General features: G+C 47.3%; 3 protein-coding genes across 7 annotated transcripts; 2 read left to right on the forward strand and 1 right to left on the reverse strand.

The window, feature by feature from the left end:
- Positions 1-355: 355 nt before the first annotated feature.
- S100A13 (S100 calcium binding protein A13) lies at positions 356-10,300 on the reverse strand. Of its 3 annotated transcripts, none has more exons than XM_058539201.1 (3): positions 10,184-10,300; positions 9,071-9,264; positions 356-784 (listed from the first exon to the last, which is right to left on the reverse strand). In XM_058539201.1, exons 2-3 carry the CDS (start codon positions 9,221-9,223, stop codon positions 641-643), a joined length of 297 nt encoding a protein of 98 aa, XP_058395184.1. In that variant the 5' UTR covers positions 9,224-9,264; positions 10,184-10,300; the 3' UTR covers positions 356-640. The 3 variants fall into 3 exon arrangements, with proteins under 3 accessions (XP_058395184.1, XP_058395185.1, XP_058395183.1); XM_058539202.1 differs by lacking the exon at positions 10,184-10,300 and adding an exon at positions 9,641-9,814; XM_058539200.1 differs by lacking the exon at positions 10,184-10,300 and adding an exon at positions 9,420-9,813.
- On the forward strand, positions 9,906-14,876 carry S100A1 (S100 calcium binding protein A1). The gene is made up of 4 exons (XM_058539203.1): positions 9,906-9,954; positions 11,176-11,245; positions 13,295-13,447; positions 14,527-14,876. Exons 3-4 carry the CDS (start codon positions 13,307-13,309, stop codon positions 14,668-14,670), a joined length of 285 nt encoding a protein of 94 aa, XP_058395186.1. The 5' UTR covers positions 9,906-9,954; positions 11,176-11,245; positions 13,295-13,306; the 3' UTR covers positions 14,671-14,876.
- A 1,173-nt stretch (positions 14,877-16,049) lies between these two features.
- CHTOP (chromatin target of PRMT1) lies at positions 16,050-25,804 on the forward strand. Of its 3 annotated transcripts, XM_058539206.1 has the most exons (7): positions 16,050-16,340; positions 17,585-17,666; positions 19,005-19,158; positions 19,765-19,848; positions 21,747-21,933; positions 22,754-22,891; positions 24,551-25,804. In XM_058539206.1, exons 2-7 carry the CDS (start codon positions 17,602-17,604, stop codon positions 24,754-24,756), a joined length of 834 nt encoding a protein of 277 aa, XP_058395189.1. In that variant the 5' UTR covers positions 16,050-16,340; positions 17,585-17,601; the 3' UTR covers positions 24,757-25,804. The 3 variants fall into 3 exon arrangements, with proteins under 3 accessions (XP_058395189.1, XP_058395187.1, XP_058395188.1); XM_058539204.1 differs by lacking the exon at positions 19,765-19,848 and having other exon boundaries at positions 16,051-16,340; XM_058539205.1 differs by lacking the exon at positions 19,765-19,848 and having other exon boundaries at positions 16,051-16,340; positions 21,750-21,933.
- The last annotated feature ends 899 nt before the right edge of the window (positions 25,805-26,703 follow it).

Raw genomic sequence — 26,703 nt, forward strand, 5'->3', positions numbered from 1 at the left:
GAGGATCTCAGCTCATCACAGAGGCTCTGGAATTTCAACCCAGTTCCCTCTATTCTTGTCTTTGTGACTTAACCTCTCTAAAATCTGTTTCTTCATCTTTAATACAGGACTTAAAAATAGTACCTACCTCAAAGCACTGTGAGAATTAACCAAGATAATGAAAGAAAATGTTTGGCACTGGGCTTGGCACACAGCAAGCCCTCAGCACATGTTCACTGCCATCATTATCACCCAATGGCACAAACCCCAGGAAGAAGACAACAGAGCCAGGACCATGCCCCTGAGCCCCAGGAGGCACTTGGTAGGATATGAGTCACCTCACCTGCCCCAGAAATCTGTCTCTACCTTTCTTTTATTCATTCATCAACCATTTATTTATTGAGCACCTATCCTGTACAAGATCTGGTATTAGATGCCAGATGCGGAATATTCAAAGATGAATAACATTCCTGGTCCTCAAGGAGCTCATAATTTTTGGACCCACCCTCAGAGCAGAGCTTTTCCACCCCCTAGTCTGAAAAGAAGAAATCAGGGTGGGGTGTGAATAAGAAACATTTGTGCTTCAAGGAGAAGTCTTTATTTGGGGGAAGTGGGTTCTGCCTGGCCCTGCCCTACCAGCCCCCACCCTAGACAGTGGGGTTTACTTCTTCTGGATCTCCTGGGCCTTCTCCTTCCTGATCTCTTTGGCCAGCTCTCCAATCAGTCTCCAGTACTCGTGGAACTTGAGCTCTGAGTCCTGATTCACATCCAAGCTCTTCATCTTCTCATCTAAGGAGCCCACATCCTGAGGAGACACCAAAGGGAAGAGTGGGGTTAGAAACGAGGGTTCTTGAGACAAGGAGAGAGGAAAGAATTGCCATTTCCTTCCTTCAGAGAGTACTAGGGCCTGCCACCCACCTTCAGGATGAGGCTACAGCTCCAAGACAGCGCTGCCTTAGTCCCCAACTCCAAGAGGCAGTTGGGGGGGTGGGGGGTGGGGCCTGATTTGTAATGTTTGCCGTGGTGTAAATACTCCCACCATGGCAGATTATGAACCACAAACATGATGTCACTGAACGCAGAGCTAGGAAGAGATGCATACAATGGGCCCTCGCCTGCAGGTACGGGTGGGCTCCAGCACACCACTGCACCAGCCCTGGGATTTGTCCCAGGACACTCAGGAAGCCCTTGTAGGCATGGACCCACTCCAACCACCCCGAGAGCCTTCTCAGGCCACCCTCCTTCACAGAAAGCTGGAGAAGTTCACAGTTACTTGGCTGCTCATTTGCATAACCCTAATGTCTTCTCATTTTTCCAGTTGGGTCACCAGCCTGGTAGATCAGGAGAATGCCAAAGACACGGGGTATCTGGTTTTCTAGGGGGCCCTTGACAATATCTCTCATGACAAGCCTGTGAAATCAAAGGATACTGTAAGCTGGACCATCATGATCAAAGGATTTGTTGCCAGATAAACAACCACAACCAAAAAGTTGACTGTTGAACAACAGACAGATGTCAAACCAGAGAAGGGTGCCTCAGGCAGAGCTCAGTGCTAAACATTCTAATCAACATTTGCGTGAAGGCAGAGAAGGCGTGCCAAACCTAGAGATGGCACAAAGCAAATCCATAGAAGACCTAAACAAGACTTTTTTAAAGCCACAATCATGCTTAACAGTAAAATACTGTAAGCATTGTCAGTGGAAGGCAAAGATGTCCAGTATAACATCATATTGGCAGGGGGGGAGAACATACAATTAGTCAAGAGAAAGAAATAAAAGGTATAAGTATTAGAAAAGAAGAGGCAAATTCACCTCTTATTATATCAGCAATTATATAATTGTATACCTAGAAAAAAGCAAAAGAGTGATGGCTAACATTTCAACAAGTGTAAGCACTTAATAGTGCTGACTGTTCCAAGCATTATGCTAAACACATTACAGCTTTACTTCATTAAATCTTCATAGTCTGCTAGAGTGAAAGCCTCCATGGGCACAGGGGCCCTTGTCCATCGTGTTCACCACTGTGATCCCAGTGCCTGGGAGAACGTCGGGCACATGGCAGATGCTTGTCCACCACTGCAACCCAAAGCCCAGGACGGCGTCAGGAGAGGACATAGTAGGTGCTCAATAAAGATTGACTGAATAAATACAAGACCAATCCAACAAGGAAGGTATTATTATGAGTCCATTTCACAGATGAGAAATTAAGGCTCTGAAACACTACATAACTAACCAGGGATGACAAGCTCAAATCTGCATTTGAACCTAGATTGTCTGTCTCGGCTTATGCTCTTATCCACTATTCTGTATTTCTTGCCCCCAAAAACTATTAGAAATGATAAAGCGTCTGGTTACAATATTAACACATAAAAACCAATACCTTTTAGGTATATGAATGTTAACCAGTCAGAAATATAATAAGAAAGATCCCATTTAAAATCATAAAAAATAAATAAATAAAGCACTTAACGCATTAATGTAGAACTCTATTAAGCTTTTGAGAAAAAAACTGAAGGACATAAAAGAAAACTTGAATAAATAGAAAAACATACAGGGATCAGCCCTGTGGCTTAGTGGTTAAGTGCGTGCGCTCCACTACTGGCAGCCCGGGTTCGAATCCCGGGCGCGCACCGACGCACCACTTGTCCGGACATGCTGAGGCAGCATCCCACATACAGCAACTAGAAGGATGTGCAACTATGACATACAACTATCTACTGGGGCTTTGGGGAGAAAAAGGGAAAAAGAGGAGGAGGATTGGCAATAGATGTTAGCTTAGGGCCGGTCTTCCTCAGCAAAAAGAGGAGGATTGGCATGGATATTAGCTCAGGGCGGATCTTCCTCACAAAGAAAATAAAGAAAGAAAGAAAGAAAAACATATTTTTTTTAGAGACAAAGAATCAATAGTATAAAGACATTAATTTTCCCTAAAATATCATTTTTATACTATCCCAATTAAAATATCTACAGAATTCTCTTTAACATGATTAAATGTTACTAAAATTCTTCTTGAAAAATAAACGTAAGATCTACCAGTGAAATTCTGAAAAATAAGAATAATGAAAGAGAACCAACCCTACAAGTTATGAAAGCATATTATAAAACTATAGTAATTAAACGAGATTGTTACCGGGCCGGCCCCGTGGCTTAGCAGTTAAGTGCGTGCGCTCCGCTGCTGGCGGCCTGGGTTCGGATCCCGGGCACGCACAGACGCACCGCTTCTCCGGCCATGCTGAGGCCGCGTCCCACGTACAGCAACTAGAAGGATGTACAGCTATGACATGCAACTATCTACTGGGGCTTTGGGAGGAAAATAAATAAATAAATAAAATCTTAAAAAAAAAATAAAATAAAAAGATGTTCTTTTAAAAAAAAAAAACAACGAGATTGTTACCAAATAAATAATAAACTGATGAATGAAACAGAATAAAGAGATCCAAAACACACATGGGAATTGAATAAATAATAAAGGTGGTATTTCACACCAGTGGGAAAATTTTAATAATAAAATAAAGTCTGGGGTTTTTTTAATATGTTAAATTGGGGAAAACTTTTTTTTTAAAAGATTTTATTTATTTATTTTTTCCCCCCAAAAGCCCCAGTAGATAGTTTTATGTCATAGCTGCACATCCTTCTAGTTGCTGTATGTGGGACGCGGCCTCAGCATGGCCGGAGAAGCGGTGCACGCCCGGGATCCAAACCCGGGCCGCCAGCATCAGAGGGCGCGCACTTAACCGCTAAGCCACAGGGCCGGCCCGGGAAAACTTTTCTAAGCATGGCATAAAACACAGAAGCCATTCAGGAAAAGCTAAATAGATTTGACTACACAAAAATTTTTTGTATTCTGTATGGCAAAAAATACCAAAAACGAAGTCAAGAGACAAAGGGCAAATTAGGAAAAAATATTTGCAACACACATAATAGACAAAGGCTAATTTCTTTACTCTAGGAAGAGCTATAATAAATCAATATGAAAAAGAAAAACTCTTTGATAAAAGAAATAAAGAAGCAGTTCACAGAAAAAGCAGTATACGTGTCCACCAAAAATATTTTTTAGGGGCCAGCCCAGTGGCATTGTGGTTAAGTTCATGAGCTCCACTTTGGTGGCCCTGGGTTCGCAAGTTTGGATCCCAGGCGCGGACCTATGCACTGCTTATCAAGCCATGCTGTGGCAGGCATCCCACGTATAAAGTAGAGGAAGATGGGCACAGATGTTAGCCCGGGGCCAATCTTCCTCAGCAAAAAAAGAGGGATTGGCAACAGACGTTAGCTCAGGGCTAATCTTCCTCACCAAAAAAATATATATTTTTTTTTAATATTCTATTTCACTCAGAAGTAAAGAAATGTAAATCAAATAAGATACTATTTTCACATATTAGATTGGCAAAAATTAAAAACTTGGTAAGAACCAGTTTGGGCAAGGACATGGGAAACAGGCATTCGTATGCACTGTTGGTGGCCATGAAAACTGGTACAATTTTGCTGGGAGGCAAATCAGTAATAACTATAAAAATTAAGAACAAACATGCTGGGGCAAGCCCGGAAGCACAGCGGTTGAGTTCCCGTGCTCCGCTTCAGCGGCCCACAGGTCTCGGGTTCGGATCCAGGGTGTGGACCAACGCACTGTTTGTCAAGCCATGCTGTGGTGGCGTCCCATATAGAGTAGAGGAAGATGGGCATGGATGTTAGCCCGGGGCCAATCTTTCTCAGCAAAAAAAGAGGAGGATTGGCATTGGATGTTAGCTCAGGGCTAATCTTCCTCACAAAAAAAAAAAAAAAAGAAGAACAAACAAGCCTTTTGACCTAATATTTCTACTGCTAGACATTTCCCCTATGTTGATATTTTCCCTTAAGTATTTAAAGATATATAAAGAAGGATGTTTGCAAAAGGGAAAAAAATGGACACAAGAGAAATGTCTATCAACAGAGGATTGGTTACATAATTTGGGTTAACATACATAATGGAATACAGTGCATCATTTTTTAAAAATGGGAAAATATCCTATATGCACTGTTACATTGTTAAAAAACTATTTGTAGCACAGTAGGTAAGATGCAATTATTTACTCACTCACTCAACAATTTTTATTTTTTACTTTTTTACCATCTACTCACTCATTCAATATTTTACCGAACATCTACTAGGAGTCAGACACTGCTCTAGGTGCTGGAGATAAAACAGTGAGCAGGTTCCTTTTCCCATGGGACTTACATTCTTAGTAATACACAAGTACATAATGGAGGTCAAGTTGTGATGGAAGTGTTCTGAAAGAAAATAAAGCAGGGTAAAGGACTAGAACACAAGGGAGGTGACCTTTGTATTCAGTGGTGAGGGAAGGCCATGCTGTGGATTTGCCATTTGAGCAGAAATGTGAGTTACTTGAGGCATAGGCCTAGCAAATACCTGGGGGATGAGCATTCTGGACCTGGGCAGGAAAAGTGGAGACAGTAAGTATAAATAACTCTCATTGCTTTTGAGGAGTTTTGCTATAAAGGGGAGCAGAGATGGAAGGCATAGCTGGAAGGAGTTGTAGGGTAAAGGGAGGTTTTCTTTTTTTTTTTAAGATAGAAGACATTACAGCATATTTGTAAACTGATCAGAACAATCTAGTAGGGAGGGAAAATTTGACGATGCAAGAGAGAGAGGAAAGATTTGAAAGAGTAGTCTTTTTTTTTTTTTTTTTTTACCTGTAAGGAAGATCAGCCCCAAGCTAACATCCATCCCAATCCTTCTCTTTTTGCTGAGGAAGACTGGCCCTGGGCTAACATCTGTGCCCATCTTCCTCCACCATTATATGGGACGCCGCCACAGCATGGCCTGACAAGCGGTGCATCGGTGCGCACCCGGGATCCGGGCCAGGGCCAGGGCCGCCAGCAGCAGAGCGCGAGCACTGAACTGCTACACCACGAGGCCAGCCCTGAAAGAGTAAAGTCTTTAAGTAGGTGAGAAGGAATGGGATCCAGGGTATGAGAGGAGGGGCTGGCCTTAGGAGCAGAGACACATCATTCATGTGACGGGAAGGAAGGCAGGGTATGTGCTGACTGGTTGGTAGGTTTAGGTGGAGGGAGCACATAGAAGTTTCCTGATTGTTCTTATTTTCTCAGTGAGAAAATTTCTCAGTGAGACAGAGAAGTGGAAAGAGGGACTGGAGTCTGAGGAGAAAGGAAAAGGTGTGAAATAATCATCTGAAAGAGCTAGCAACCGAATCAGCTAGGAAAATGCAGCAGAATTGCGAGGCATTGCCAAGCGTCCCCTTGGGGTTTGTGGTTATATATTTAAAGTGAGACAAGTCAACATGGCAAGTCAGCATTTTTCTCCAGCCAGATTCAGCTATAGGAGTGCAGAAGCAGAAGGGTGAATTTAACCAGCAAGTTCATGGAGGTGAAATGTTGGATTTAACCTGGGTTGGGATTTCACCTAACAAATAGGACAGAGAGGGCCAGCCCCGTGGCTTAGCGGTTAAGTGCGCGCGCTCCGCTGCTGGCGGCCCGGGTTCGGATCCCGGGCGCGCACCGACGCACCGCTTCTCAGGCCATGCTGAGGCCGCGTCCCACGTACAGCAACTAGAAGGATTTGCATCTATGACATACAGCTATCTACTGGGGCTTTGGGGGAAAAAAAATAAATAAATAAAACATTGAAAAAAAAAAACAAATAGGACAGAGAGAAACAGAATCAAGGAAGCTGAGGGTGTGACTACATGATGACCCTTAGAACCCAGCTGAGGGGCTAGCCCCGTGGCTTAGCGGTTAAGCGCACGTGCTCCGCTACTGGCAGCCCGGGTTCGGATCCTGGGCGTGCACCGACACACCACTTCTCCGGCCACGCTGCAGCCACATCCCACATACAGCAACTAGAAGGATGTGCAACTATGACAATCAACTATCTACTGGGACTTTGGGGAAAAAAAGGAGGAGGATTGGCAATAGATGTTAGCGCAGAGCCAGTCTTCCTCAGCAAAAAGAGGAGGATTAGCATGGATGTTAGCTCAGGGCTGATCTTCCTCCCAAAAAAAAAAAAAGAACCCAGCTGCGTAAGAAGGGAAATAAGGACATGAGGGATGATGATGGAGGATGAAAAAGTGGTCAAGAGACTGACGGTCCCAGTGGAGTCAAGGAAATGCTGAAGTGGAGGAACTAGATAGAGGAATAGAACTGAAATGACAGGAGGTAGTAGACACAGACAGGGAAGCTTGAAATCGCAATTTTGGAGGTGGTGCGTTATTTTGGTAATGACAAGATCTAAAGCATGAAGAGAGGAGTAGGATGCTGAGATGCAAGTGGATAGAATCTTTGGAAGTGAGGAGTTCAAGAAATTGAAAGGCCAGGGTGTTGAATGAGTTGTCTGTGTGGATACTGACGAAAACAACAGTAGCAGTGATGAGAAGAAAAACATTAAGCCATGGGCCAGCCCCCATGGCCTAGTGGTTAAGTTCAGCACACTCTGCTACAGCAGCCCCAGGCACGGACCTACACCACTCATCTGTCAGTGGCCACGCTGTGGCAGCAGCTCACATACAAAAAGAGGAAGATTGGCAGTGGATGTTAGTTCAGGGTGACTCTTCCTCAGCAAAAAAAAAAAAAAACAAAAAACAGTAAGCCAGGAGCTGAAGAGCTATAAGGAATGCAACAAGAAAGGTGGCAGGCGGCATACTAGCTTCCAAGAAGCTGGGCATCTTAGGAAGAAGAAACTAAGATCTGGGAGCAGCAATGAAAAGCAAAGAGGCTACTTCCTGAATTTCCAAGCCCAGAGAGAGCTGGATTTGGAAGAAAAACAAGTCACTATTTGACAAGGCTACAGGGAATTCTGTACCTTCAGCGAGAAGAGGAAGGGAAAAGTCCGAGAAGTCTAAGGATGCAGTGGACTTTTCAGATGATCAACTATGAGCTTCAGAGATTCATTTGTGTTTTTCTTTTTTTTTTTTTTGAGGAAGATCAGCCCTGAGCTAACATCCATGCCAATCCTCCTCTTTTTGGTGAGGAAGATGGGCCTGGGCTAACATCCGTGCCCATCTTCCTCCACTTTATATGGGACGCCGCCACAGCATGGCCTGACAAGCAGTGCATCGGTGCGCGCCCGGGATCCGAACCGGAGCTGCCAGCAACGGACCACGCACACTTAACCGACAGGCCACGGGGCGGGCCCCTCTGTTTTTCTTTAAATCCATGTTCACACATTTTTATTTGCCTGTGAATTTTCAGAAAGGATGTAAAAGAAACTGTTAACAGCCTCGGATGATGTGCCAACCCAGAGTGAATGCAATTTAAATCCCTACTCCAGGGCCGTCCTGATGGCATAGCGGTTAAGTGCGCTGTGCGCTCTCCTGCGGCGGCCCGGGATTCAGATCCTGGGCGCACACCGACGCACTGCTTGTTAAGCCATGCTGTGGCGGTGTCCCATATAAAGTAGAGGAAGACCGGCACAGATGTTAGCCCAGGGCCAGTCTTCTTCAACAAAAAGAGGAGGATTGGCAGAGGTTAGCTCTGGGTTGATCTTCCTCACAAAAAAAAATCCCTACTCCATCCTGTGAGTAGGAGAAAAGGAATGACCTTGTCAGGCGCATTATTGAGGGGATTCCCAGAGGGGGTGGGAAGTAATCACAGATTACTTACATCTCCCTCATACCCTGAGATTCTATGACTCTATGAATTTGGCTGCATTTTATTTTTGACAAACCCCTTCCCATAGCTGGGCCTTAGTTTCCATATATAAGAAGTGAGGAGTTTGGACCATGTTTTCTCTTGACCTCCTTCTGATGTTCTATGAATCTCCTGAAAGCCAGCTCTGGGTCCAGTCCTGTGTTGCGGAAATGAGACCAGAGAGGCACAGAGCAGACACAAGAACCCAACAGCATTGTCTGATGGAAGCACAAAGCTCAACAACACACTCACTCACACAAACACAGTGTTACCTCGTTACACACACACACACCCCCGGCAAAAACACCCAGAACCATTTACGAATAGTCACACACATCCATCTCCACAACACACCTGTGCTCACATTATCGTGCCCAGCAATACCATCTCACATACACAGTGTCCCACAGCCACTGTCTCCCAAAATCTCAGGCCCAGAGACCCCCACTTACCTTGAGCAGGTGAGGCAACTGCTGAGTGACCAGTTCCTTAAACTCATTGATGCTGAGACTGCCCTTCCGGCCCTCCCGCCCTGCAAAGGTGAAGAAGGTGGTGACCACTGTCTCGATGGCCGCCTCCAGCTCAGTCAGTGGCTCAGCTGCCATTAGGACCCCGGGGCTGGAGCTGATGTCCTCACAGGGCTGACCTGAAGGAGGGGAAAGGAGAGAGAGAGAGAGTCAGGATAGGCCAGAGTGCCCCTGCCCTGGCATTGCCACCTCAGGCCTCTGCCTGGAGGAGGCATTAGGGGAAGGAGGGAGGGGACAAGGATGGAGCTTGGGGCAGGGAACCAGGCAACAGTACCTCAGTGCACCCAGGTATTCACTTCCAGAAACCCCTTCCTGTCTAGGTCTCACTGTCTGGGGGTCCTTTTGAAGTGTTTGTGTCTTAGGGACCCTTCTGTGGTGGCCTCTCAGTGGAGACTCCTCTGTCTGGCAGGAGGCCAGGGTCCCCCTTTGGAGTCTTCTCAGTCTCCTGGCCCCTCTGTGTAGTTCAGTCCCAAGGGCCCTTTCTTGGAGTCTCACCCAGCCTCAAAGGGTCATGAGGTTGTTTGTCTCCAAAGCTTGTTTGTGTAGGGACCTGGGTCTCCACCCGCCGGCACTCCACCCGCCCACACACGTTCTGGCCGCTCTTCCCAGCAGAGAAGCCCAGGGTCTGGCCACTGCCCAGCTGCGGTCAGGGTTGGCTCAGTCTTGACAGCCCCGGCCTCTGCTGCCCGCCCCCATCTCCCTCAGGGGCAGCTGGGCAGAGAGCCGAGCCCAGGACCCTACAGACCCTCCCACCCCTATTTCCCGGCGACACGGGTCCTGGATGGGACTCGGCTGACTGCCCGCGCCCAGTAAGGGCTTGGTACCGCCCCTCACAGCCCTGGGGGCGGGGACGGCTGGAGGAAGGGGACACGCCCCCTCATCCCTCCCTTTCCCACCCCCCCGCCCCCACCTCTGGACTTGATCTCCCAAAGCCACTTCCTGAATCCCTGTCTGAGCGGGCTCCGGGAGAGGGACGCGGGAGACCAGGGAGAAAAAAGGCTCCGCAGGCCCCTCCAGGGTTAGGGGGATGCGACTCACCGGGGCAAGGAGCCGGGGTGCACGCGAGCAGGAGCCGTAGGGCTGAGGTTTATAAGCCCCTCGGGCGGGAGGAGACAGCCGCTCCCAAGCCCGGAGGTGTCGCGTTTCCGTGGTTGATTCTGAAGAGAGCAGACCGCCCAATCACGCTTCTCGCCACCACCACCCCCCTCACCCCACCCCAGCAATCAGGCCTTGAACCCTGGCCCCCCAACCCGGCCCACGCGCGCCCCCACTTGGTGGAGGGGCGGCCCTGCCTGGAGCTGCCCGGAGCTGCCTGGACAGATCCCACTCAGCTGGTGTCCTAGGGTCCCATCCCTTCTCGTACAGGGAGCCTGCTGCCCCACCACACCTGCGTCTAATCGGGAGTGTGTCTGTTGCCGGGAGGGGGGCGACTGCAGATGGAAAGAACCAACTGAGGGAGCGCAGCACTGAGAGCAATCCAAGAAACACCACACAGGACCCCTCAGAATGAGATCCCGCAAAGGACCCTGCAGCCCAAGACCCCCTCAGAGGATCCCAGGCTCTGACTCCACAAACAGAGGGGGATCCAGGCTGAGACCCCAGTAGAGGAGACCTTGGATTGAAATACCTCAGTGGGGTCTCAGACTGAAACTCCTCAGGGAGACTCCCAAGACTAAATTATTCAGAGAGGACCCCTCACTAAGACCCCTCAGCGGGCTCCTCCTGTTCCCTGCCTAGCAGCCACAGCCAGTACCGCAGGGGGTGGCAGGCAGGCCTCTCAGTGTCCCTCCCAGGACTTTTCCCACCTCCCTTCCTCCTGGGCCCTGCCTGTTGAGGCCCAGCAGTGGGGGAAGGCAACAGAGGCTAAAGAAGAGGACACAGGGCAGCCTGTTCCAGCCCAGGAGACAGAGGGCGCCTCTGTCCTCTCCTGGCCCCTTGCCCCACTGGGTGTCCGTCTGTGAAGGGGTGGAGCCGGTGGGGAGGGGGGGTCAGTGGGGGAAGGCAGGCTGAAGACAGGTCTCCCCACACAGCTCCGGGAGCCACATTTGCAGCTTCAGCTGTCTGTCCAGAACCTGCTCCCACCTCAGGCCCAGGCTGACAGTGAGTATTCTGCCCCATCCTGCCCTGGCCAGCTTGGGGGAAAGGGGACTTCAGCGGGGCTCCAAGAGTCTGGGGACAATGGCATCGTGGTGCACTGAGGGACTGGAAAGTATGCTGGTGACTGCGGTTTGGGATTTGAGGGAGACAGGGTTTGGAGGGTGATGAAGGCAGGCAAGTGAAGGTCAGAGGGAGATCTGGGAGCTCAGTGAATAAGGAAGCCATTGGGGAACCCAGCCACCAAGCTTCCAGGAGACCAGGCCCTTCTACCACAGAGCCCTCAAGTGTCCTCCCAAGGTTCCCTCAATCTCCCTGAGGCTGGCAGGGGACCCAGCCCTCGCCTCACTTCCAGTGGGGTAAGAATAAGAAAGCAGATGGAACAGCTGCTTCTGCCCACCCCTGCTTCAGCCTCGGTCTCTCTGCCACCCCCACCCAGCCTTGCCAAGAGCTCAGGTTCCAGGGAAGTCTGGGGGGGGAGGGCAGAGCATGGACCGTGTGATATCAGGAAGAGGGGGCACTAGGATACTGTACCCAACCCCAACCCTCCCTTCACGTGAGTCCCCTTTCTCCTCCTCCTCTTCCTTGGCCCAGACCTCCAGATTCTTCTTCCCCTCAATTCTTTCCTCTTTGCTTTCCCATCTGTCCCCTCCCTGCCCAAGTCCTTTCAGAATGGCCCCTACACAAAATCCCAGGCTGCTCAAGGGCTCCAGGCAACCTTGAGGTGCCCATCCTGGATGGGGCCGATAACTTAGCCACCAGCACCCCTCCTTCACATACCCCCCTTATCCCCGCCATCAGCCCAGCTTGGGTTCCATCTCCCCCATGTCTCTGTGACAACTGCTTCTCATATCCGGAGTTCAGGTGACACTCACAAGGGCCCCATTGAAGAGCTGGGATGTCATCTGATCAGGGCCCATTGTCCAGCCCATCAGGCCTGGGGAAGGATGGGGACACCTGATCTGAGACACCTGAGCTGCCCCCTGAGACCATGGAGGGGCTGATTGTCCCAAGGCCAAGGCAAAGAGGCCCCTGCTTGGCAGTCCCTCCTCCTCAACAGACCCTTCCATTTTTCTCTTCTCTCGCAGCCCCTTGAACTCAGAGGACCCGTGCACTCAGCCCTTTATCTCCCTCAATACATTTTAGCCCATTCTCCCTGCTGCCACTGTCCCCACATCAATTAGGTCAGGCTGGGGGTGGGAGTGGCCAGCAGCAGGGACAAGTCCCACAGGATTCCTCTCCCCCTTCCTGGGAGCCCTGACTCCAGGGAAAAGGCTCAGACATTCCTCTCTCCCTTCCCACCACCACCCGATGGAAGGGCTGATTCTGCAGAGAAGTAAAAGGAACAAAACTAGAAGTAGTAGAGGTGAACCCCAGGGAAGCCAACGTAACATGTTCAGGAGAGAACAGACTTGAAGGACCAAAAGAGGCCCCCAGTCTGCTGACACGAAGTTCAGAGGCAGTGAGACCCGCCCCACCCCCGTCCTCATGAAACCTGGGGCCAGACACTCAGGCTGCCACCCTCTCCATCAGGCTGACCGAGGGCACCAGACTGACTCCTTGCTAGGGATGGGCAAAAGAGACAAGGCTATAAAGGGGAGCCCAGCCATCACTGCCAACAGCAGAGCTTGGCTGTGCTAGGCAGGCAAGGTCCAGCATAATAACAGAGCCAGAGGAAGCCTGGCCAGGTCCTGTGACCACCCCCGCCTGCCTGCCCCACCCTCCTCAGTGTCTGCCCAGGCAGCCAAGAGCCACTGCAGACTCCTCTGCAGGCCTCCAGAGCCAGCCCATCTCCAGCTGCTCTACCTCCATGCCCCAAACCCTGACTCCCTCTTGCTGGGGTATGGATTGAGGGACACAGAATACAGGTCTGGATTTAGGTCTGTTGGGTTCTCCCACATCGTAAAATCTCAGTGAAGGATAAATTTCAGTGGAGCTCTGATCTCATGGCTATTCGAGCTATGGGACCAGGGCCATGGCTAAGGGCTCCCCTCTACTGGACCACAGATACCCTGAGCTTGGTCCTCAGCTCACTTCCATGGTGGGGGTGGGTAGGTGAGCTGCGCAATGGGCTCTGAGCTGGAGACGGCGATGGAGACTCTCATCAATGTGTTCCACGCCCACTCGGGCAAGGAGGGGGACAAGTACAAGCTGAGCAAGAAGGAGCTGAAAGAGCTGCTGCAGACCGAGCTCTCTGGCTTCCTGGACGTGAGCACAGAGTGGGGGTATGGGGTGGAATGGGCAAGGGGTGGGGGAACAGAGTGGGCACCTCTCTGCCATCTCCCCACCCCACCCCAGCTCAGACCAACCATCTCCTTCCTCTCCCAGGCTTCTCTCCTGGGTTTTTCCAGGCTCCCCTAAGTCAAAATGCCGATTTATTGGTCACCTGTTAAAAGTGCTAGACTCTATGTAGATGCATCGATAACAAGGCTCACAGTCTAGAAGGGAAAGACTGACACTTGGAAGTAAACCATGAACACCAGGAAGTGACATATTCAGGAAAGAACAGAGTTGAAGGACCAAAAGAGGCCCCCAGTCTGCTGACAGGAAGCTCAGAGGCAGTGAGACCTTCCTCCCTCTGAAGCCTTGGGCCAGCCACTCAGGAAGTACGCAAAGCCTGAACAGAAGTGCCAGAAAGGCTTATGGGAGAATATTAACCTGACTAAAGTAGGACAGCTTCTCCAAAGAGGTGGCACTTGAGCTATGGATTTCCATCGCAAGGTTATTAAGGTAAATGTAGGTATTTTAGGAGGAAGTAACTGCATGAACAAAAGCATAGGAGAAAGAAGAATATGCAGCATGCTATATATAGTAAAGGAGAAGCCAATAGAAAGTGTACCAGCTTTGAGGTTTTATTAGACGTGGGTTCAAATTCTGGCCCTGCCACTTTCTAGCTGTGTGACTTTGGGCACATCATTTAACCACCAACTGTCAATTTGTTTCTTCTCTAGAATGGGAATAATGAAACCTACTTCATACTATTTGTGTTAGAATTAAATTAGACAATGCTTGTAAAGCTCCTAGTGTAGTGCTTGTGGCATTGTAGGCACTCAACATACGGTACTTGACGTTGTTATTGTTACTCTGCCTTGTTAAGGAGCTTATTCTGTAGGCAACAGGAGGCCACATGTGTTTTGTTAGTTTTGAGGAGGGGAGCAGAAGAGTCCCATAATTAGTCCCTCTTGTTCATCTCTGCCTCCTTCTCCCCAATCAGCCACCTCCCTTGCCCCTGACTCAGTGCTATTCATCTCCCTATACACCTACCTCTCCATCTCTTCCCTCCACAGGCCCAGAAGGATACGGATGCCGTGGACAAGGTGATGAAGGAGCTAGACGAGAATGGAGATGGGGAGGTGGACTTCCAGGAGTATGTGGTGCTGGTGGCTGCCCTCACAGTGGCCTGTAACAACTTCTTCTGGGAGAACAGTTGAGCAGACAGCCCCAGTGGGCAGCGCCCTTCCCCTCCACCCTGCCATACCTGCCCCTTTGCCCTGCTTCCCCCTCACCCCACTTTCCCCTCCCCACACTCCCACCCTTGCCCCTCCTCCAACAAGGGCGCAAGAGTAGTGGGCCAGGCCTGCAACTCATGTTTCATTAAAGGCTCCTCTCTCACCAGCTGCTGTCTGTCTCCTATGGGGTCTGCAAGTGAGTGGGGAAGTGAAGGCTGCTCAATCCCAGCTTGCCTTATTGGGGGGGGGGGGTCTTATTTGGAGAGAGATCAAGGGACCATTACACCTTCCTACTTGAGGAATGCTCATGGCCCAGGAAGGTAGGGGTTCAAAGTTCCAGCTGGAAGTACAGGAGATGTCAGCTTCTCAGCTATAAGACAGAAAAAGAAAGAATTTCCCTTTAACCTTGAAAGAATAGTTCCTGAGGACCTACCATGTACTAGACATTGTGTAGGAACTGGGGATACAGCAGTGAACAAAACGCGACCATTACCCTCACCTAGGTAAAGTAAGGTGGAAGGATGCTAGACCATTAAACACACACAGGAAAATGCTAGGAAAGAAAATGAAAGGATCCTGAAGTGCCTGTATGGGGGGGAGGAAGGGTCGAAGATGTGCTGATTTACTCATTCTTCAAACATTTGAGCATTTTATTGTGCACCCAGGCATAAGAAAAATCCTGTATAGGTCTGCATCAAAATTCAGCATGGATGGCAGATGGGGAGGGAGGACATGCAAGGGGATGCAGGCACACAAAGGTCCCCCCCAAATAAGGATTTAACAATATTCAGGCCAACTTGGGGAGGGAAGTGAAGAGGAAAATACGGAGGGCGTGTGGTGACTGGCACAGGCTCCAGTAGACGTGTGCTCCCAGCACCGGCCCCAGGCTGTGGCTGGGCCGTTTATGACACTCCACAACTCTGAACAGGGCGAATGATGACGAGAGGAGAGCCAGCGCTCATTACTCGGCCCGGTGGTAAGGAAGAGACCGAGGAAAGCCCCGCGTAAAGAATTTTAGACGGTCTGCCTTGGCTTGGGGAACCGGAAAGAGAGTGAAGAAACACGTAAACCTTTTTCATCAGGACCAAATCCGCTCTGAGCCGCCCAGATCTCGAACAACCCTGCCTCGAAAGCGAACCCTTCGCAAGACCCAAGGGCAGGCCATTGGCCACGCCCCTTTGTGGGCGGGGCACGGGGTGTACCTCAGACAGGGCCTTTGCTAAAGCCCCGCCTTCTCACTAGGGCTCCGCCCCCATCTCTGCGCAGGCGTAGCACAAATCTTCCCGCTCCCTAGTCGTGTGCGGACCGGACGCCTGACGTAATTGCGTCGGCGCCATTTTAGCCGGTCCCACTCCGCACTGGGCGTGGCGGCCATTTTGTTTTGGACAACGAGCGGGAGTTGGCGGCAGCGGCTGTGGTGGCACCGACGAAAGGCAGGCAAGGGCAGGCCGGGCGAGCAGACGGACCGGCCGACCAGACAGCCAGCCAGCAACAACGAACTAACTTAGCAGTCTACCGCTTACACACCTGACCAACCGCCCACAAGTGAAGCCGAGCCCCTCCACCGTCTGCTCAGGTTCGGCCGGCCCCCGGCCCGCCCGCCGCAGCCGTGGTGGCAGCCCCGGGAGGAGCACTGGCGTCTGTTTCCTTCGGTACGTGTTTGTGGTGAGAAGGAGGGGAGAAGTCTTGGGGAGCGGAAGGGGCCGGCGGACGCGGCACGGAAGGCGACGGCATGTGGAAGCAGATAGGGTGTCGGAGTGCGGGGGCCCGGGGAGGGGGCGGAGCCCCTGCGCGGAGGCGGGGGAGCGCCCGCGCTGGAGACTGGTGGCGGGGCTGAGGGAAAAGGTTGGCGTTTGATAGGGCTGGGAAGGAAGATGGAGCAAACTTGGCCGTGTTGACAGGGCTTTGAGATGGCAGGGAGATGAAATGAGGACAACAGGATTCAGGGAAGGTTGGGAAGTAATGGGGGCGGTAGGGTTACATTTTATAGAGCGCGCTCTGGGAGCTAACTCCCAGGTGAATGCCCCTTTAGGAAACCTTTCCTACTCCCTCCCCCGGGTCCCTAGTCCCTTGCTAAGGCCCTACTTGGGAGTCGAAAGCCAGGTTGAAACTAGTTATGCCTGTATCATCTTTCTAGACGAGTGGTTCTCAATTTGGCTGCACGTGAGAAGCGCCTAGGAATTCCGCTTTTTTTTTTTCTTTCCAGTTGCTGATCCGCAGACCTCACCACCAGAGACTGTGGTTTAATTGGTTTGAGGCCAGGCTTCTGTATTTTGTGTGTGTGTGTGTGTGTGTGTGGAAGATCAGCCCTGAGCTGAGCTAACATCTGTGCTAATCCTCCTCTTTTTGCTGAGGAAGACCGGCTCTGAGCTAACATCTATTGCCAATCCTTCTCCTTTTATTTTCCCCAAAGCCTCAGTGCATAGTTGTATGTCATAGTTGCACATCCTTCTAGTTGCTGTATGTGTGGGACATGGCCTCAGCGTGGCCGGAAAAGCGGTGCGTGGGGATCCGAACCCCGGGCTGCTGGTAGTGGAGCGCACGCACTTAACCGCTAAGCCACGGGTGGCCCTGTATCTTTTTTTTAAAGCTCCTTGCAGGCAGGGTTGAGAAGCACTGCTCTAGATTAAAAGCCAAACTCTTATACTTCCTTTAGCTAGGTCTAAGGCTGCCATTTTGGAGGCTTTGGCACATATTTTCTGTCCTGTGGCCTTGAAGTTTGTTAGTTTGCGGTAACTGTCTTATAAATTTAAGCACCCAAAATGAGTTCGAGTGTGATCTTCAGTAGTCATTGATACAAGCCTTTTCATTCATTGTGAGTGTGGGCCTTTGGCCCTAGCAGAAATGAGGTGGTTGTTATTCTGATTTGCTCTTTGTGCCCATTGTCCTTTTGTAGATTCTCGGGATTTGAAGATGGCTGCACAGTCAGCGCCGAAAGTTGTGCTAAAAAGCACCACCAAGATGTCTCTAAATGAGCGGTGAGGCAGCCAACGGCAACTTCAGCTCGTTCATAAGAAAACATTACTTAAATTGGCCTTGGGGTCCACTGCACAAAAACCGGTTTTAAACTAAATACCAACAGAAGGCTACAGACCTCTGTTCTTAGTTGCATCTTATGTGGTACACAAAACAGATTGGGCGGTTGTTTCAAAACCCCTCATCAGTAGATTTTTATGTTAAGCTGTCTGAGATATTTATCTGGTGGGATGTATTTTAAAAAGACTTCTCACACCCTCCCTTTTCTTCACATTTTTTTACGTTGATACAGGGGTGGTGCAGCTCGGTAGCATGGTACCCTGGCTGCAGTAGGCTTGCTGCCCAGTCCAAGGCCAGCAGTGTTGTGTCTGGCCTGTAAGAGGCAGGTAGCAAGCTATGAATATGTCCAAAGGCCCTGGAATGTCATTCTTGGGCCTTGTAAGAGGCACTTGCTTTGCTCCATTTCACTTTCTTTCCATTCTGCTTTAAGTTTGTTTTTGTTTTGGATTCTTTCACAATTAAGTGTTCTTCTCTTCCATTCCATTAAACTTACCTTGACAGGAATAATAGAAGAATGTCTTCACAAGCTCTTAAATGATTGAACGAATCACACTTTTTCAGAAGTAATCATTTGGAGTCAGAAAAAGTAATCATTTGAGGCTAAGAAAAGTTAAGGTATTTAACAGCAGTTTCTATCTCCAGGAGCTTTGTTCATTCAGTACCTTTGACCAGTGATTTTATTAAGTTGATGTTAGACCCCTGAAAGATTTCCCCAGTGTTTATTTTTGCCTTTTCTGAGGCATATGTGCTTCTTAACTCTTAGGGTATGATATACTAATTCTCTGTTCACATGTTACTAAGTGAACAAATATATAAGAAAATGTGATACACTCCCATAATATATATGAGTGTGTTATTTCCGTGGGCTTTGAAGGTGCTCTAGTCCTTCCTTATATTTGCCCTTAAAATACTCCCTCAGGTCCCCCAAGGTTTTGGCTTTCTTTCTTTGTCTTTGAAACTACATCTTCTGTCTCTTGTTGTCATCTTATCTGCTTATTGCGTGTTTTTCATGCCTTCCATCTCTCTAAAAGCCGTTACCTGAGCCCTTGTTATCACTTTTGATTGAATGTGCTGCACTTAGCTGCATTTCTAAGTTTCTGATTCTTGCAAGTTTGTGGAAGCAGAGGAGTCTTTAACCCACATCAGCCTTGATCTAAGTGTACCACTTTACTTAAAAGTTCGTGGGATCTGGAGCTCCTGGTCTAGCAGGCCATGAAAATGCCAATAAATGTTTTGTAATAAAGCTTTTATTTAAACATCCATTTTGTTCGACCTTGAAGCTTTACTAATATGCTGAAGAACAAACAGCCGATGCCAGTGAATATTCGGGCTTCGATGCAGCAACAACAGCAGCTAGCCAGTGCCAGAAACAGAAGACTGGCCCAGCAGATGGAGAATAGACCCTCTGTCCAGGCAGCATTAAAACTTAAGCAGGTGAGAGAATGGATCTTAACGCTCCAGAAGCAGCCGGTGATCTCTGTCAGGCAGTCCACTGAGGCTGTCAGGACGTGATGGATGATTACGAGGTGGCTCAGGGCAAAAGCTGAAACTTCTCTGGAGGAAAGAGAAGTTCAGAGAATTCCCATTTTGGCAGGTACCAAAAAATAACTTTTTGTTGTCTTTCTCTTTTAGGGAGTTTGCCTGTTTCTGTGTTATCAGCGAATATCACTCTCTCTTGTTTTCTGGTCCTTTGCCCTTAAAGTAGATTCACTGGCTTTTCACACAAAGTAATTTTGCTTTCTGTTTTACATGATCTTCAAAAAATCTTCTATTCTCTGTTAAATGGTTTACAAATTAGGGAAATAATTTTATCCTTTCTCCCTTAGTTCAGGGAGTCTGAATGGCCTTAGTGAAAGGTTTTCAGTGCTAAAATATAGAAAGAATAAGATGACTTGAATCCTACTGCACCTAAAGTTTTGTCAGTAAAGTAGAGCGAGGGCACTGAGTAATTAGTTTAAGTTAGTGGGTTCTCTTTCATATTTCCGGTAAGAGATAATCCTATTCAGACCTGAAATAAAACCTACTCTTTATTATTCATAGACTTTATATGCAAGTCCGGACAGTGGCTGTGGAAGGATATGTCCAAGCTGTGGCTGGACGTCTGGAGGGCGGTGCCATGCAACTGTAAGGACTTTAACTGGTAGCACTGCATGGCTGTGCATAAATTCAGCAGTTAAATATAACACCCTCCCACCCCCACCCTGAACCATTGGGCTCACTGACCAAAAATAAACAAGGCCTTCTGCTTCAGCTACCTTAAGCCTTGGAGTGACTGCATTCATCCCTGACTCAGGAAAGCAGTAAAAGGCACCACCATTTTCCAAGAATAAATATTAAAAAATTGCTGAAGATAAGTCCCTTGACAGATCACTCCACAGGACCTTTCAACAAGAAACTTTAAATAGAGGCTGTGCAGAAAGCAGCCTCTAGAGCAGCACTGTCCCGATAGGACTTTCTGTTGTGATCGAAATGTTCTGTATCTGCTCTCCAATACAGTAGTCACTAGCTGCATGTGACTATTGAGCACTCAGAATGTGACTAGTACAATTGAGGAGCTGAATTTTTCTTTTAATTTTATTTGTAATTTAAATAGCCACACATGGCTAGTGGGGCTACCTTAGCATACAGCACAGCTCTAGAGTGGAAACTGGATGGTATGGTTGACATCCTCAGGCTTCCTGTCAATGTTAGAGATCAGTATCGGTGGCAACTAAGGATTGAGAAGGGAGAAGAACTTGTAAGCGCTGTACATTCTCCCCTTAAAGCACAGATCTTAGGAGAATATACTCTAGATGACTGAACACAAGAGACTTGTGGAATGAAGTCCTCACCTCATAATTGTGTGTTATCAAGGGAGTGATGTGACAGGCTCTTATGGTTGGTTACACCTACCCATGCTAAGTGCGTAATGTTCAGAGCCTGCCCCTCTGGTTAGAAGCTGTTTATATCTTGTGCTAGAAAGCTAATAATAACTCAGCATATAGTTGCAAAAAAAAATCATTGGTAGTCACTTGTGGGTGAAGCCTGAGGACGTGTAGAATTTATTTCCATTCATTTTGACTGATGGCATTATAGGAAAACAGGTTTGCTAGGACCTTGGTTGTGTTTAAGGCTACACAGCCACCTTTTCCTTTGAAAGAATTTAATTCTCTGACGTGGTCTTCATAGTTTCTGTTTGAGGGACAGATTATTGAAAATCTCCATCTCTGGTATGTCCTTGTCGTCAGCTATGTAGCCCTGAGTTTTGTGATTATAGCTCACCTGTCTTAATTCTAATGCAAGTTTGGCTGGCTTTCTATGGAGATACATTTGAGTTATATGTTTATTTTGAATTAAAGGTCATCATACTGGCTTACTGGAGCTGTTTGCAAGGGTAGACATGGCATTATGACTGTTTAAGAAATGTAAGGAAAGGAGTTTGACTTTTTTGTGTTTATTTACATCTTAAGGTAAAAAGTGGACCGTCTGGAGATAGATACTCAGTGGAAAAATGGAACACACTGGCCTCTTTGACTGAGAAATCAAATCTTGTTCTTAAATCACAAGAACTCAAATGAACTTGTAATTTAAATTTTGCCCAGAGTGTGATGAACTTCCTTGGTGTTTGAGTAAGCCTTTGAAGACAGTGGTAGTCCTTGGGCAGGTATGAATCAAGTTGTATTATTGTCAACCTGTGGTTCAAAAACAGCAGAATCCAGGATTTGAAATATAGAGTGTTCATACTAAAACTTAAGTTCCAAGTAGTGGTGTATGACTTCTCTAGGCAAACTAGTGAGGTAATTTGTGGTGATGCCAACTTCATGGGACCATACTCAAGCTTCTTAGAAACCGTGGATCTGCTTCTTTTATACCATGTTCTGAGGCAAAGGCTTGCTTCTGGTTTGGGATCCTTATGACACCCACAGAAGGTTTATCTCCCTCCACACAGACCTCTCACTTGCTTCTTTTTCTCTGCGCTTTGAGTTGCCAAATCCTACTGGATTGCTTTTTTGATCTCAATCCCCCAACACCTTTTCTTCCAGAAGAGCTTAAAGCAGCGCCTGGGTAAGAGTAACATCCAGGCACGGTTAGGCCGACCCATAGGGACCCTGGCCAGGGGAGCAATCGGAGGACGAGGCCTGCCCATAATCCAGAGAGGCTTGCCCAGAGGAGGACTACGTGGGGGACGTGCCACAAGAACCCTACTTAGGGGCGGGATGTCGCTCCGAGGTCAGTGCTATGTACCGATAATTGTCGGGCCCTATCCCCTTCCCTTTTCTCTTGGGCTGCTTATGGACACATTTGTTTAACATCTTTAAGCCTGAATTTGTATTAATATAATTAATAACTTTTGAAATCACATATTTTTAATAGTGCTGCATGTCTTTTATCGATACCATTCCTTTTCTGATAATGTGCAATGGTGAGAGGCTATGACCTGCATAACAACAGGTAATTCATGTCATCTCCATTCCATTTTAAAACACCCTGCTGCTGCTTGAATCAAAGCACATTGAAGTTCTAGAAATAAGTCAAATCTAAAAAATTTATGGGTCTGTTGGCCTGTATCTTAATTAACCATCTCTATTCCTATGCTAGTGAAACCCTCTGTTACGTTGGAAAAAAGAGAAAACAAGTTGACCCGTAGAACTTAACTATATGTTACATTTTGGGCACTGTTATACTGTTCCCTGTGTAGTTCTTATCCCTTTCAAGAATGTGTTGAGAGCAGGAACCATAGCATTTGTCTTTAAATCTACCATAATGCTAGGCACCTCTCTGATTATTCAATAGATATTTATTAAATGTACGTACTTACTAATTAATTTAACTCCCAGCTTCTTCCAAAAACGGATTTGTGGTCAGACTTGTTGAATTGATTGAATAAAGAGCAGCTTAATCTGTTCACACGCAGTGTGCAGCTTGCCCCACCCAACCTAAAAATTAACTGAATTAACTCGCATTTAACCCTCACCACCTTCCTTTGGTTAGAATCTACTTTGTCTCTCTTGGATTTACCTGCATATACATTGTATGCCTCCTCTCCAAGGTCAAAACCTGCTCCGAGGTGGACGAGCCGTAGCTCCCCGAATGGGCTTAAGAAGAGGTGGTGTTCGAGGTCGTGGAGGTCCTGGGAGAGGGGGCCTAGGGCGTGGAGCTATGGGTCGTGGCGGAATCGGTGGTAGAGGTTAGTCAGCTACCAACTTCAGAGAATAGCTCCCCCTTATTTCTCTCTCTTCAAAACTCAGAGCCACCTTTCCTGCACAGCTTTAAGTCATAGGCAGGCTTATTTGTTTGTCTTGTTTTGTTTTTTGAAACTGGCTTATTTTCTAAATTGACATGCTGGTAGTGTGAAAGTCTGTCATGGGTTTTCTAAGAACCAGTCAGGTACATGTTACAGAGCCAGATTATATGCAGTCTCCTTCCATTCTCTTGAGAATTTAAATATATTGTTAAATGACAAAAAGGTCAGTTTGGGATTTTACCTTTCTCTGTCCCTGCCCCACCACCACACACCCTACCCCATAGCTCAAAACCTCGCTTCGAGTCTAAGAATAGAGGGAGATGTACAAAAATGAAGCAGAGTTAAAAAGGATTGTGAGACTTGGAGCTAGGTATTGACTCTGAAACCAAGTAAATTCAAGGTAAAGTTTATGTCTGTGAGAAACCGGAGATGACTTTTTTTGATCAAGGTAGAAGGCAAGATGGTATGTCAGTTAACTAACTGACTCTTGTTGATAATCTTAACTTTTAAGACTTTGTGATATTTGTTTTATGACCTCACGGCCCAGATTGGAAAAGAGTTTAATGGTGGTGGTGGTAATACCAAATCTCATGGGAGTTTTCTGGCTTAGAGCTTAGTGGAAAACTCCCAACAACACCTGTCCAGGAAAAAAAAAATTCTAGTAGCCCCTGTGTATATTTGCTTTGGTCCTTTTAAAGTGTGTGGTGGGTCTTCCATAATTTATGACCTTGAAGTTGCCAAGGAATAATAACTGTTAGGAAAGGAAATTTGATAACCAAGGGCTTGTTTTCTTCTCTCCCATTATATGTTGCTTGGCTTACTGCGTGAAGTGCAAGCTAGTTTGGATTTCAGGATGAAATAGCATGTTTCCAAATTATCTTGACTTGGTTTCTGAGAGAGACATCACAGGGAGGATGTCTAAAGTAGCTTTTCAGAAAGCTGGGTATGTTTTGTTAAGTGAATTGAAACCACCTATCAAATAACCATAATTGTTATAAAGTGACTAGAATTGGAGATAGAGGTAGCTAGGACTACTCGAAATGTTTATCCCCATCTCCCCACATTGTTCCTATGTCAAAATAACTCCTCAGTCTCCTGACATGGGGTCAGCTCATTAGGTTTGATAAGTTGGAAGAAAGATGAGCTAATTTTGCAGAAGGATTTCCAATAAAGCTTAATTTGAAACTGTCTAGCTTCACATCCCTGTTTCTCTGTGCCCTTATTGCTTCCTCCCTATCTTACTAAATGGGGTTATCTATAATATTGTATTTTAATTATGAACATACAGTGAGTCTCAAACTTTAGATAATTTCTTCATTTTAGGAGAGATTACGATTTTTTTTAACTGTCAATTATTTTCCCTTTGTCGATAGAATAAGTTTTTTAAATAGCATTTATTTAGAGATGAGCATGTAATAAGGGATTCATTATGTGTGCTTTCCATGTGTTGCTTTCTACCCAGTGTGTTTCCTGTTTTTCCAGACTTCTCCTCTTTGCCCTCCCCTTCATCCTTTCTCAGCTAGGCCCCACTGCTCTAAGGGGCATTTACCATAGCACCCATTAAACCTACTTGTAACTTTTTTTTTTCCCCCCTTGGGCCAGGTCGGGGTATGATAGGTCGGGGAAGAGGGGGCTTTGGAGGCAGAGGCAGAGGCCGTGGACGAGGGAGAGGTGCCCTTGCTCGCCCCGTACTGACCAAGGAGCAGCTGGACAACCAGTTGGATGCGTACATGTCGAAAACGAAAGGACACCTGGATGCTGAGTTGGATGCGTACATGGCACAGACAGATCCTGAAACCAATGATTGAAGCCTGCCCACCCTCCTGTGAGAGAGACTTGTTAAAGTCACCACATCTGTAAATAACCTTCAGATAACAGATGAGAAGAAACCTGATTGATGCTGAAAGGACCTATCGCAATAGGCTGTGGATTTACTTGCCACCAGTTTGTGCATTTAGTGTGTTCCTTTTACTTTTTTGATACTGTGTTGTATGAAACGCTTTTTTCTCTGACTTGGATTTTGTTTTATGTTGTTGTTTGGGTTTTTTTTTTTTTTTCCCTTTGCCCAGATTTCTCTTTGAACATGAATGTTGGCCTTGTGGCTAGGACACCCTCTTCCCACCTCTGCCTCCCATCACCTGTTGTGTATTTTGACATTCTAACATTTCTGTTCGTCTCTGTGCCCCCGTGAAACAAAGTCCCAGAAAGGAGCCCGTTAGTGTTCCTCACTAATGCCTAGGTTTTTGAGATACAGTTCTGTTCTACATCATCTTTAATAGCCTCTTAGAAGTGTTTAGAAAATCTGGAGCTCAGAAATGCATTCTGCCATGTTGATATTTTAGTGTAATAAATTAGAAACGTTGACATAGCTACAGGGGCACATAACAGGTTACACATGGTAGCAGTTCTGATTTGATTCAAGTTACTACCGTGCACTTTGACACCATATAATCAGTGTGCTGGGTTGGTTATGTGCACTTTCTACTCTGGAATGAGATTTATAAACTTTCCTTTTGGCTTTGCATCATATCTAAAGGGGTACTGTTGGGTTGACTTACACCTGCAGTAGAGAGGAGTAAGCCATTTTGTTTGGCAGATGCTTCAGAAGGAGAAAGGGGTGGGAGAATGTTAGCAGATAACCTGCTGGGAGGGGTCAGAAAATACCCATGCTGAAATGCAATTATCCTTATGTTTATCCAAAACCAATCTAGGGCTTCTCCATTCATTGGCTTTGTTTGACCCTTTTCTTATTTCCCTTGAAGTTTTAATTAAGTTCCATTGTATTCTGTCAACTGTTCCAATTTCCGTGGAATCTTGTATTTCTGGTTCATTATAACAAGAAATTGTTCTCGCAAATCCAGCCAGGATTTCTCTTTATTTGTTGGGCTCTTTGAAATGCTGTGGCCATGACAACAATATCTTGATAGACCCCTATAGAGTTGAGAGTCCTTTTCTTCATAGTTGTATTAAAATTTGACTTGGGGGCAATGTGGCTTTGGGGCAAAAATGAAGAATTTGCCCCCCTTTGAATAAGCCCTGCAGGAAGACAACTTAACCACATAAAGTAGTGTACTGACCCATTTGCCCATAGAAAGCTCAAGCATGATGCTCCCCGGCATCCTGGACCGTCACATTGGTTTCCCTTTTTCCCTGTGCTGCTTAAGAGAAAAGAAGACCCTAAGCACCTCCATCCAAACCTCCCTAAACTGTTGGGAAGTTGTGTGTATTGTGGGCTGGAAAGGAAATTTTGGTCAGGACAGCCTGAACTTGAATCTTATCTGTATGACCTGGGCTACTTCTTAACCTCTGAATTGTGAAGCAAGTGGTTTAGTTAGTCCTGTAGAAGGGAGAGGTTGAAAAGGTCATGTGGATTAGTGGATGGAACTGTGCAGACAACCAACGTGACCTGCTTTCTAAGTGTCTATACTATAATTACTTCCTGTTAAAATGGACTGTGTGGCTGGAGGTTTTTAGCCCAGGCAGGTGTTCGTCACCTTTAATTGGAAAAAAGTTATTTTTTTGTGGGCACAGCCGATTGTAAGGATAGCTTCTTAGGCAGCCCCCAGACTCCGGGCAGCCCCCAAGGCTTCTGTGAGGGAGATGCTAATTGGCAGTGGGCAGGCTGCTGTTTGCAAACTTCACATCCACTGCCTCACATCAGGCACCTCCCAGGCCCTCCAGGACACCTTTGGGAAGAAAAATGGAGGGAGCTGCAAGGTGAGTGGGTTCCTTACCCTCTTCAACCACACAATCTT

Source organism: Diceros bicornis, chromosome 4, assembly GCF_020826845.1.
Source record: "Diceros bicornis minor isolate mBicDic1 chromosome 4, mDicBic1.mat.cur, whole genome shotgun sequence".
NCBI lineage: Eukaryota > Metazoa > Chordata > Mammalia > Perissodactyla > Rhinocerotidae > Diceros > Diceros bicornis.